Here is a 12,391-nt window from a genome sequence, read left to right as displayed (position 1 = left end):
TAGTTTAAATATGGTCATATTATTGTTTTGTCTCCAGTCTGTGCATTTGATCAATTAGCTCATTGTGTGCTGATTAAAATAATGTAAAAATATAATTTTATAGTATTTTGTGTCTGGACTTACAACCAGATATGTTCAGGACTAACTAACCTTGACAGAATGCTGGATAAGTTGCTGTAGAGAGGCTGGAATCCCTGACTTTCTGATGTATTGGCAAGTTTGCTGCCACTGAGCTGAGACTATCATTAGTAACAATTATTGAATTTGAATTCTTTGTATGTAGCTCTTTGTTATAGTGTGAATGCTTTGTAGTCAGACCAAAATATTGAGGTGCTGATATGAAGTGTCAGGACAAGCTGTGAAAACAGTTCATGTACAATCTCCTTATGCTTATAACAACCAACACTGACATTTTAATCTCTAGACTGTACTTAAATAAAACACTAATTTTAAGTGGCTTTTAAACAACAAAATTAAGAATTTTGCAGTTGTAAAAAATGAATTCAAATGGAGGATTTTGTCTGACTGTGAGAGTATAAAAAAGAAAATCTTTTGCTGCATGCATAATGTAACATTGATTTTCACTTCTTGCACTTTTTTTGTGAAGAAGGTCTAAGCTCTGTCGCTTGCTCTCCAACTACACTGTATTCATTTCATGGACCGTTGTTCCAGTTTTCCAGGTTTCTTCCATATACTTGAACCTCCAACTTCCCTGCATAACATACTCCTTATCAAATGCTGAAACATCTCATTCTTGACTACAATGGTGGAGAATTTATTTGGTAAAGAGCATTTGTAGAGCTGTTTGAGGAATTATATTACAGCAGCTACAAACTGCACTGTAGAAAGAAACATAGAGAGGAGATATCCGGGCATGTTGTAAATGCAGGAAACAGAAGAAAAGAGAGTGGTCCTCTGCATTTGTATTTTCAAAATGACTTTTATATGAACATTTTTAAATGGACAGTAATACCTCTTTATTGAGCACAGTGGATGGGGACCCTATACCATCAGGTCAAGAATGGAAATTGGTAGGTAACAGAAAGCTTTGTGCTATTAGAAGAATCAGTTCAAATCTTTGACCTCACCGAAGTGGCAGCATAGCAGCCAAAATCCACAAGCAAAAGACAGCACAGGCCATCCTGAATTCCTAACTCAAAACACGAACACATCCCAGCACAAAGCTGCAGCACATACAGTGGAAAGACACATTTCAACCCAATGCAAAAGTCCATCCCATTGAAATGTATGACTGGGGACCAAAGTACTATTTCGATAGGGCATCAAACTTGCATGGATTAGGCAAGTAACCCATGCAAGTACATCTCCAGTAATCTACCAGCTGTGGGAGTTACCTGACACACTCAAAACCACAGTCATTATCCACTTGATCCCTATGTGAAGAGGCAGGTCAGTACTTGCTTCAGGGATGAAAACAAAAAAACGGCAGATGCTGTAATTCTGAAATAAAAACTCAGCAAGTCTGGCAGCATCTGTGGAGAGAGAAACAGAGTTAACGTTTGAGTCCTTATAACTCTTCTTCAGATCTTTCTTCAGAGATTTGGGCTGTTTGCCTGAGCTAAACATTGCAGCTTTTATGAGTAATTGTAAGAAAATGACTACATTTTGACAATTGGAAATGAGCAGAGATCATCATAGATTAAGCCATAAATTGGCTAGAGTATGTGTCTGAAATGTACCTTTGCAGAATAAATAGACCCCTTGGTGAAAATGAGTTTAGGAGTGTGTAAGTTTAAAGCATGGTGACAGAAGTATAATGAGGAAGTATTAACACAATACAAATGGGAGACACATTCTTGAATAATATCAGTTGGAAAATAGAGTTCTCCTGGAACTCTACAAAACATTAATTAGGCCAGAACTTGAGCACTGTATGCAGTTCTGGTTGAAGGATCTAATTGTGCTGGTGAGGGTACAGAGGAGATTTACAAAGATTTTGCCAAGGCTGGAAAATTGCAGCTGTGAGATAAGATTGGAAAGGCAGGTGTTACTCTCGTTGAAACAGAGGTGGCTGAGAGGAGATTTGATTGAGATGTATAAAATTGTGAGGGGCCGGGATAGAGTAGAGGGGATGGGCTTCTTTATTTTAGCAGGAAGGTCAGTGATGAGGGGGCATAGATTTGAAGTGATTGGAAAGATTAGAGGGAGGAAAATTGTTTTCACCCAGAGGGTTGTGGGGTTCCGGAACTCGCTGCCTAAAAGGGAACTCTCAACAAATTTAAAGATGCCTGGATATGCATGTTATGGGGCTGGTTTAGCTCACTGGGCTAAATCGCTGGCTTTTAAAGCAGGCCAGCAGCACGGTTCGATTCCCGTACCAGCCTCCCCGGAAAGGCGCCGGAATGTGGCGATTAGGGGCTTTTCACAGTAACTTCATTGAAGCCTACTTGTGACAATAAGCGATTTTCATTTAATTTAATTTCATATGCACCTCAATTATTGTAACGTGCAGGGTTACAGACTAAATGCTGAAAAGGGAAATAGGCTGTGTGGCTCCTTTTTTGGCCGGTGCAAATATGGTCCAATTGGCCTCTTTCTGTGCTGTAACCTTTCTATGATTCTATGAAAAGGGATTAACTCAGTTGAACAGTAAGGAAAATAGCCTGGTAAAACACAGATACGAAAGTGGCTCAGTTACCATTGTAAGTTCTCACTTTAACTCAGTAACACAGATTGTTCACGAAAACGTATAACAGTGAAGTATACTGTTTTAAGGAGAGGACAGCTTGAACTCAAGACATCAAAGGTTTAATCCAGCAAGTTGGTTGCTGTAAATTACTATGGATGTGTGGGACATGCCTGATTACTATGATTTATGTTTCGATATAAAATAGGGTAGAGGACAGAAAATCTGCTGATCATATATTATTAAAGTTGATGAAAAAAGGCTCTCAAATCAATTAATTAGCAAGACACAAGGCATTATCTAGATCTTACAGACCCCTCAATGGAACACACTTCTGGTACCATCTGGAATCTGGTACCCCTCATGTCATGTGGTGTACTGGTCAGGTGCCAACTGAGACAGTGAAGTGAAAACCCTTGAATAGAGGCCTTGCCTTGTAAGTGAACAGCAAAGATGGCTCCCCTTACTGCCATATCATAAAATGCCAGAAACAATTAAGACTCAGTGCAACTGGATTGTTGCCATTTTCCAGTGGATATAATGGCTGGAGACCAACAGAAGCTGAATGGATTTCCAGGATCCTTGTACTTGCCTTTTTCAACAAGCCTTGTGATTTGTATATACAGAATCAACATGAAGATCTGAGAAAGCAATATACTGACCTACATGGGGAACAGCAGAGACTTGGAGAGGACCACAATAGAGCAATGAACGAGCACAGCCGGCGTTACCTGTCCCTACAGCAAGAGAAGGAGCAGGAGATAGCTAAACTAAAAGGTAACAATGAGGATTTGGTCACTATGGAGAAATCTTTGTCTTCAATGCGTGCGGAGGTCAACTGGTGGAAATAATATTTGGTCGATTATACAAGGCTTCAATTTTCATTCCAATGGTGAAAATTGGTGGCTTGTATAATAGACCAAAAATTCCATTGCTGGGCTCCACTGGATTACCACCCATGTCGTGACGATGACAATTTACTTCTCCAGTGCTCTTCACAAAGTAGTTTAATTTTAATTTCTCCTGTTTTTAATGCAAATCTTATTTAAATGAGTACAATGAAAGTGTCTTTGGTTTGTTTATTCTTTCCTACCTCTCTTTTTACCAACCCCTTTTTTTCTGAAAATGTACTTTCATCGCTCAGTCTTCAGTTCAGAAAGATAATGCTGCCGTTAATGTTAATCTGCCATTTCCGAATATTTTCTGTTATTGTCCAGCATTCTCAGATTTATCTTGTATATTTATATTATTTTAAAAGATTTGCAAATGACCCAAAAGGCCAGCTGACTTTGTGCAGTGTTTGCTGTCCTGTTGTAGTGTAGCCTTCTAAATGCTCTTCTTTTCGCGTGTGTTTTAACTGTTAGAAAACCAAAGGTAGTTTTAAGGGAATTAGATTTGAATTGATAAACATTATAAAATAAAACATAATTTTAAGTGGGCTCAATTTAATGTTTCTGTGCCTACAGTTAGATTCATGCTGAACAAAGATGTTTGTATGTGTGGGGATTGGTTAAATTCCAATTGTGTTTCTATTGTGCTTAGAGAAGGCTACCGCATGATGAATACATAAAAGGTATAAGCATGTGGATGTTGCTTAGCAACTGGGGTGTTGTATGGTGGAGCAGCTTTTAAGTTTTAGTTTAGCTAATTTGATTGCAGTTGGAGACAGGAGACGGGATTCTCTGATCCTGAGGCTAAGTGTTGACGTTGTCGTAAATGCCGTCGTGGTTCTCGATGGGGCCAAAAAGCCCTCAGGAGCAGCGATTCTGACCCCGAGAGGGGCCCAGCACGGCACTGGAGTGACCCACGCTGCTCCAGCTGCCGATCCCGGTGTCAGATAGGCGCCGCAGGTCTGTGCATGCGCAGTGGGACTGGCACCAGTGCGCGTATGTGCAGGGGCTGGCGCAGAACAAAGGAGGCCCTCAGCACGAGTGAGCGGCCCACCGATCGGTAGGTCCCGATCGTGGGGCAGGTCACAGCGGAGGCCCCCCTGGCAATGGCAATGGCACCGACGGCGGACCAGAGTCAGGGCGGCTTCACGTGATTCGTGCCCGGCCCGGCCTGGGCTGAGAGAATCCCGGCCAGGATCTCGGGGACTGAACATCTCTCAGCTCTTTCAGAAGAAAGGCTGGACAGGAAGGGAGCTGCAAAGAGGCAGTCTTCCTCTGTACAAGTTATAGTCCAGGAAATTGGGACAGACATAATGTTTAAGATGACTAAATTTAAGAGAGCAGAGGCCACGGTATTGTTCAGAAGAATTCAAAGAAGTGTAACCAAAGTGTTCTGAGTTACATAGAAGCATACATAGAAAATAGAATCAGGAGGAGGCTATTTGGCCCTTCAAGCTTGTTCTGCCGTTCATTATGATCGTGGCTGATCATCAAGTTCAATACCCTGATCCAGCCTTTCCCCACCCTCCCATATCCCATGATCCCATTAGCCCCAAGAGCTATATGTAACTCCTTGAAATTCAAAGAGACAATTGTAGAAACTAGATTTAAAGTAGGACAGCAGACTTCAGAGGTAGATGAAATGGCTGATGTCATTTTAATACAGTCTGGGAATCGAGGGTTAAAGCAATTGTGAGCCATTTATACAGCAGTCAAGACAAAGAAATCTTAAAGGGGTTGGTGTAAAATCCTGGATTGGATTTGCCGTTAGAAGCGGAGCGGAAACCTTGTTTAAAAGTGTCATTTGGAAAACCTGGCCTGGATTTTTTTATGCAACCCGGTAAGGGAAAGCATTATTGTGGAAAGATTTTAAAGTATGTTTTTGGGAATTAATTTTGGAAACTTATGTCACAATCATCTGGGGGGATTCTGAACAATAACCCAAAAATATTCATTCGGGGTTCAGGGTGGAGAGTATTTTCCCAGTCATCTTGTGTGCTTAAAAGGGATTTAGAGTTTATGTGCAGATTAGGATGCACTTCAAATCCATGTTAACCCTAAAACCTGTGTATAATTGTTGAACTAATGGTGGAGTAAAGGTGTATTGTAGTATAATACAATTTTTTCATGTTTGATAAATGTTTTTTACCTGTTGTTAAAATGAACTAGCGGTGCCGTGACTCTGTTCCTCCACGTTTTATGAAAAAAGTAAAAGTTATGGCCTTCTGAGCCAGGGATCCATTCTGGGATCTTCCCATCAGATGTAACATCAATTGGGATTGTAATGTGACTGGTTAATTTTCCACTAGAGATTGAGATTTTAGTAGCTCTGCTGTAACGTTTGCTATGTTTTTAATCTGAGTGGATTTGGCTCAACCACAATATTACTGCTGAATAATGCAATACTAATCATGTTGCGTATGAGGTCCTTTGGAACTCATATTATTGATACAAAAATGTGAGAAAAATATTGAACTGGGTGTTCGTCCAAACATGAAATCCTTTAGATTTTTCTCTTTTCTACTTTCTGTATATTACTGAGATTTGCTGTTCAATAGTTTTCAAATAGTATTGTTCATTAAATTGCCAGGATAAGACATAAATTAGATGACGATTCTGATCTCAGACGTGTTAAGTATTTTGAATTATGTAGCTGTTCACTAAAGCTTTGACAACTAAATGGAATTCTGTATTCTGGAGCATTTTGTACCCTTAAATATTTGACCTGGTGTAGTAATCCACAGGAGGCAGGAGTTCCGTCACCACACCAATATTTATTTACAATAACGATATTACAGGAGCAGCTACAAACAGTGCTGATCGCAGTCCAGTCAACTTAAGACTGGCTCACAAAGCCTACACAGGTGATTATATGGGCCCCCTCAATGAGCTGTCATTGAGGGAGCTCATACTCCAATTGGCCAACCAATAAAGCCAATTGGAGTTCATTACACCCCTCCCCCCAAGATCCGAGGAATTCCTGCCAGCTGGCATTCCTCTGAGCTTCTTCCTGCTCCCCAATTCTGGGTCTGTCACCTCTGTCGTCCGCCGGGTCGTTCTCCGAAGTGGGCGGGGTGTACCTTATAGGTGCCCGTCTTTTCCTTGACGACCTCCTTGGAAGTTGTCGTCCGCCTCCTCGGGGAGAGGTGTCGCGGCGGCCTCGTCGAGTGTGTCCATCTCCGACTCTGATGACTGGATGACGGGGTCTGGAGAAATTGCTCGGGGCTGGGGATCCTTTCCGTCTGGGCTATCCCAGCTTGAGGCGGTCCTGCTTTGCCTGCCTCCAGATGTGGTTCCGCTGCCCTTATTTGGTCTAGGTGTTTCTTCAGCACCTTGCCTTCTATTAAAACCTCATAGGGTATGGGCCCTGTTTGGGACTCTACCGTGCCGTTGACCCACGTTGGTCCGTTCCCATAATTCTTGACCCAAACCGGTGCCCCCACCTGGAAATGTCTCTGCTGCCGACTGTTATCATGCCCCCTGTGTCGGGCCTCCTGTTGTTTCTCCACTTTCCCCGTTAAATTTGGGAAAAGGAGACTCAGCCTCGTTCGCAGCCACCTTCCCATTAAGAGTTCAGCTGGCGGTATGCCCGTTGTGGAATGCGGTGTGGTCCTGTAATCAAACAGTCAGCGGGAGAGCTTTGTGTCTATTGATGCTGCCGGCTGCTTCTTGAGTCCCGCTTTAAGTGTCTGGACCGCTCTCTCTGCCAGGCCGTTGGTCGCTGGATGGTAAGGGGCCGTTTTGATGTGACAGACTCCGTTTTCCTTCAGGAATTTTCCAAATTCCTCACTTGTGAATGCCGTTCCGTTGTCCGACACCAATACCTCCGGAAGTCCATGTGTTGCAAACGAGGCCCTGAGCTTTTCAACTGTCGATGCTGTGCTTGCCGTGTTTACCCGGTGAGCGTCCAACCATTTGGAGTGGGCGTCCACTATCACCAAAAACATTGAGCCCATGAAAGGGCCGGCGTGGTCAATATGCAGGCGGGTCCACGGTCTGCCTGGCCATTCCCACGGGTGCAATGGCGCCGCTGGTGGCACTCTTTGCCCCTGTTGGCACTCCTGGCACCGACGTACCAAGGCTGCTATGTCTGTGTCCAGACCTGGCCACCAAACGTAGCTTCGAGCTAGCATCTTCATTTTAGACACCCCTGGGTGTCCGTGATGTAACTCAGTTAAGATTGTCTGACGGCCCTGAGCTGGGACGATTACCCGGGCTCCCCATAATAGGATACCGTCTTCTACGGTTCTTTGGTCCCTTCTGCTCCAGTATGGGTGCATCTGGGGCTCCACTGGTCTTTCCAATTCCCCTGTTAGCAGTAAATGCTTCATCTTGGCTAAAACTGGGTCTTTTTGCGTCCACAACCGAATATGTTGTGCGTCTACTGGTAGGGTGTCCAAAAGATTTAGAGTCATGACTGTCTCCTCTACTTTTGGTATTTGCGGCGGAGTGTCCGGGAGGGGAAGTCTGCTCAAAGCATCTGCATTTGCTACTCGCATTCCCGGTCTGTGCTCCAGAACGTATCTATACGCCGCCAGTAGCAATGCCCAGCGTTGGATTCTAGCTGATGCAATCGGGGGTATTGATTTGTCTTCTTTTAATAACCCTAATAATGGCTTATGGTCCGTCACCTATGGTGAATTTCCGCCCGTACAGATACTGGTGAAATTTCTTTACTGCGAATATCACCGCCAGTCCTTCCTTCTCGATTTGGGAGTTCTTCCTCTCAGCCATCGCCAAGGTCCTCGAAGCATAGACTATTGGCCGTGCTTCCCCATTCCTTCCTCTATGGGCTAAGACGGCTCCTACCCCGTAGGGGGATGCATCACAAGTGACCACCAACTCCTTCCTTGGGTCATAATGCTCTAGGACATTTTCGGATGACAGTTGTTCCTTAATATCCCTAAATGCTCGGTTTTGGCGGGTGGACCATTTCCATTCTTGCCCCTTTTTTAGTAGCTGGTGGAAGGGTTCTAGGATGGACGCCCTATTTTCAATAAATTTTCCATAATAGGTTACCAACCCTAGAAATGATCGTAACTCCTGGACTGTGGTGGGAGCTGGGGCTTCTTTTATTGCCCTTACTCTGTCTTCTAATGTATGTAAGCCTGACTCGTCTACTTTATATACGTCACTTGTGGAGCCAGAAAAACAAATTTTTCCCTTTTTAGCCGTACGCCTGCCTTTGCGAAACGCCTGAGCACTTCCTCCAGGTTCCTTACGTGTTCCCTGTTTGTCCTACCTGTGTTTAAGACATCGTCCAAATAAATCGTCACCTGCGGTAGTCCCTGCAGAGTATTTTCCATTGTACGCTGGAATATAGCGCAGGCTGATGACACTCCAAAAGGTAGCCTAGTATAACGAAAAAGGCCCTTCAGAGTGTTGATCGTAGCGAACTTCTGGGAGCCCTTGTCCAGTTTTAACTGCAGGTAGGCGTGGCTCATGTCTAGTTTCGTGAACAAAAGCCCACCTGCCAATTTGGCAAGGTCGTCTATTTTCGGGATTGGGTATTTGTCCAGCAGTGCGTATTTGTTTACTGTCTGTTTGAAATCTCCACAGAGACGTATCGAGCCGTCTGGCTTCAAAATTGGTACCACCGGCGCTGCCCATTCCGAGAACTGTACTGGTCTGATAATGTTGTCGCGCCGTAACCTTTCTATTTCGTCATCTCCTTTCTTCCTTAATGCAAAAGGTACCGTCCTGGCCTTACAAAATTTCGGAAGGGCTTCTGGGTCCACGTGCAAAGTTGCTTTGGCGCCTATGATTTCCCCCAAACCTTCCTGGAAGACCTCTGGGTATTTTTGGAGTACTCCACTCAACTGCCCGCTTCCACTCTGGACAATTTTCATCCAATCTAATTTGAGGTCTTTCAGCCAGTTCCGTCCAATTAAGCTCGGTCCAGAGCCCTCTACTATCGTCAACGGTAATCTGAGCAATTGTTTCTCATATTCCACAGATACATGAGTCGTGCCTAGAACTTCCAGGGGTTCCCCTGTGTAGGTTTTAAATTTCGTCGATGTTTTTGTTAGGGTTAGTGGCTGGAGTCCATCTTTGATTTTTCTAAATGCTGCCACTTCCATTACTGATACGGCCGCACCCGTGTCTATTTCCATTATTGTCGGCCGCCCGTTCACCCGTGGGGTAATCCTAATGGGTTCTGCTTTCTTCGTTGTAATATTGTATAATTGTTCTCCTTCAGAGGAGGATGGGGCATCTAGGTTGTGTACTTCCCTGCGTCCCCACCTGCTATTCCTCTTTTCCCACCTCCTTCGAGGGTTTCTGTCATTGTTACCCCACTCTGTCTGGTGCCAGAAACGGTTCTTCTCTGTTGGGGGAGCCTCAGCCGGTACTTCCCTCTGTCTCCAGTTAGTCCTGGCAGACTTGAGGGCAGTTCTGGGGTTTTCCTTTTTCCCTCTATTCCTCAGGTTTTTCCTGAGAGCGGCTGTCTGGTAGCAGGACCCGTTGTGGTAGTCCCTCTCACAGGTATCTACCTCCATTGGCGTGCCCTGTAGTTCCTGCCCCACTTGCTGCCTTTTCTAGGGACAGTGCGAGCTGTAACGCCTGCCTGCAGTCTAGCTCCGTTTCCGCCAACAGGCGTTTCTATATTGTGAGGTCGTTTATACCACACACTAACCGGCCCCGAAGCATTTCATTTAGTGTCGGGCCGAACTCACATTTTTCCACCAGCCTTCACAGGCGGGTCAAGAAATTTGTGACTGACTCCCTGTCTTCCCGCTTCGCTGTGTAGAATCTGTACCTATGCAAAATGAGTGGTGGGTTTGGGTCGTAGTGCTCTTTCACCAATTCCGTTACTTCTTGGAAAGTTTTCGTGTCCAGCGCATCGGGATAAGTCAGACTACGTATAATGGCGAAAGCGGAGGGTCCGCACGCCGACAGCAGGATAAGCCGTCTCCTTTCGTCCGTCAGTATATAAGTTGCCCGGAAGAAGTAACACATTCTCTCCACATACTGGGACCAGTCCTCAATAGCCGGGTCGAATGCCTCTAACCTCCCAAAAAACGGCATTTTTAAAATGGCACGGCTTACCCTCAGAGTGCGGCAGTTGGTCTCCGCAAAATTCGTAGTTTACCTCGTCGCCACTAGTAATCCACGGGAGGCAGGAGTTCCGTCACCACACCAATATTTATTTACAATAACGATATTACAGGAGCAGCTACAAACAGTGCCTACACAGGTGATTATATGGGCCCCCTCAATGAGCTATCATTGAGGGAGCTCATACTCCAATTGGCCAACCAATAAAGCCAATTGGAGTTCATTACACCTGGAGAAAGAATTCTTGAAACCACAAGGCTGAATTTGACAGGCCACAAAAAGCAGGTGTGGGCATTATCAGTTGTGATTATACTCTGCTGATTCATTGCAATGCAGGCACTGGGTCAACTTCATGATGCTTGCTGATTTGATTGATTTCAGGATACAGCCAACGCTAACTTTTGGTTGGGGCTTGTGGCGCAACGGTAGCGTGCCTGACTCCTGTTCAGAATGTTGCCTGTTCAAATCACGTCAGGCTCACGGCGATCTTCCAGGTCTATATATCTTTACCAAGTTCACTGTGTGGGCATCTTCTCAAAAAATTACTCGTTCAAAAGCAGAATGCAAATAATACTTTCCTGATTTATGGGCAGCACGGTAGCACAAGTGGATAGCACTGTGGCTTCACAGCGCCAGGGTCCCAGTTTTGATTCCCGGCTTGGGTCACTGTCTGTGCGGAGTCTGCACGTTCTCTCCCTGTGTCTGCATGGGTTTCCCCCGGGTGCTCCGGTTTCCTCCCACAGTCCAAAGACATGCAGGTTAGGTGGATTGGCCATGATAAATTGCCCTTAGTGACCAAAAATGTAAGGAGGGATTATTGGGTTACGGGGATAGGGTGGAAGAGAGGGCTTAAGTGGGTCGGCGCAGACTCGATGGGCCAAATGGCCTCCTTCTGGACTGTGTGTACTATGTTCTAACTGAACTGTTGATTGGATGGATGTTTCAGCAGAGAGCCAATGTTATGAGTGGCTAGTGCCACTTTAGCATGCACGATTTAAAGATAGCCTGCACCTTTTGATGGTACATTATGGCTGCAGTAGGTAAAACCAGTCATGCAGGAGGTGAAAATGACCTGGGAAACATTGAAGAATAGTACAACAGGAAAATGCGGGCTCCATGGTACTCTGGCACTATACTGGAGACGTTGGTGGAGGAGATGGTAAAGAGCATCCACAGGATGCTCACCAGACTAAAGCTCAGAAGGCAGTGAGATCAGATAATCATGGAGATCAATGCTACGAGTGTAGCCCCGAGGGCCTGGATGCGGTGCCACAAGAAGGTCAATGACCTCACGAGTGGCCAGGGACATTGACTGCATCTTCAAATGCCATATCCCACCTTTTGTAATGCTGCACAACTCACCATAGCCCCATCACTCACCTAACAAAAATCTTTTTCAATAAAGACACTAACATATACCGTATATACTTGCGTAACATGCGACTTTTGAGCACCTAATTTGAAGCCTAAATTTCGGGGGTCGCATGATACGCAAGGTACAAAAATCACGGGTGTGAAATGCTGGCCAAGATAAGTCACATAGCATCCAGCTGGCTTTACTAGCGTCGTTCAGCCACTTGCCGTTTCCATTCATAAAAACATGAATGGAAACGTCAAGTGGCTGAACATCTTCCCATCAGAATACTACTCTTCAGATTTTGACCACAGTATTCTGATGGGAAGATGTTCAGCCACTTGACGTTTCCATTCATGTTTTTATGAATGGAAACGGCAAGTGGCTGAACAACACGAGTAAAGCCAGCTGGAAAGCTGTTCGAATCGCCAACAGCTTTCACAG

At 44.8% G+C, this 12,391-nt stretch overlaps 1 protein-coding gene across 3 annotated transcripts in view; it reads left to right on the top strand.

Moving 5' to 3' along the window:
* LOC119975799 (Golgi integral membrane protein 4-like) overlaps nt 1-12,391 on the top strand; it is a 170,434-nt gene that overhangs the window by 62,063 nt on the left and 95,980 nt on the right. For all 3 annotated transcript variants that reach the window (XM_038815658.1, XM_038815657.1, XM_038815659.1), the window contains exon 5: nt 3,274-3,424. In XM_038815658.1, the coding sequence (XP_038671586.1) occupies nt 3,274-3,424 (151 nt within the window). The remainder of the gene's footprint in view (nt 1-3,273; nt 3,425-12,391) is intronic.

The sequence above is a fragment of the Scyliorhinus canicula genome, chromosome 13, assembly GCF_902713615.1.
Source record: "Scyliorhinus canicula chromosome 13, sScyCan1.1, whole genome shotgun sequence".
Taxonomy (NCBI): Eukaryota; Metazoa; Chordata; class Chondrichthyes; order Carcharhiniformes; family Scyliorhinidae; genus Scyliorhinus; species Scyliorhinus canicula.
The sequence above is the reverse complement of the archived record's forward strand: the minus strand, read 5'-3'. Positions and strand labels throughout refer to the sequence as shown.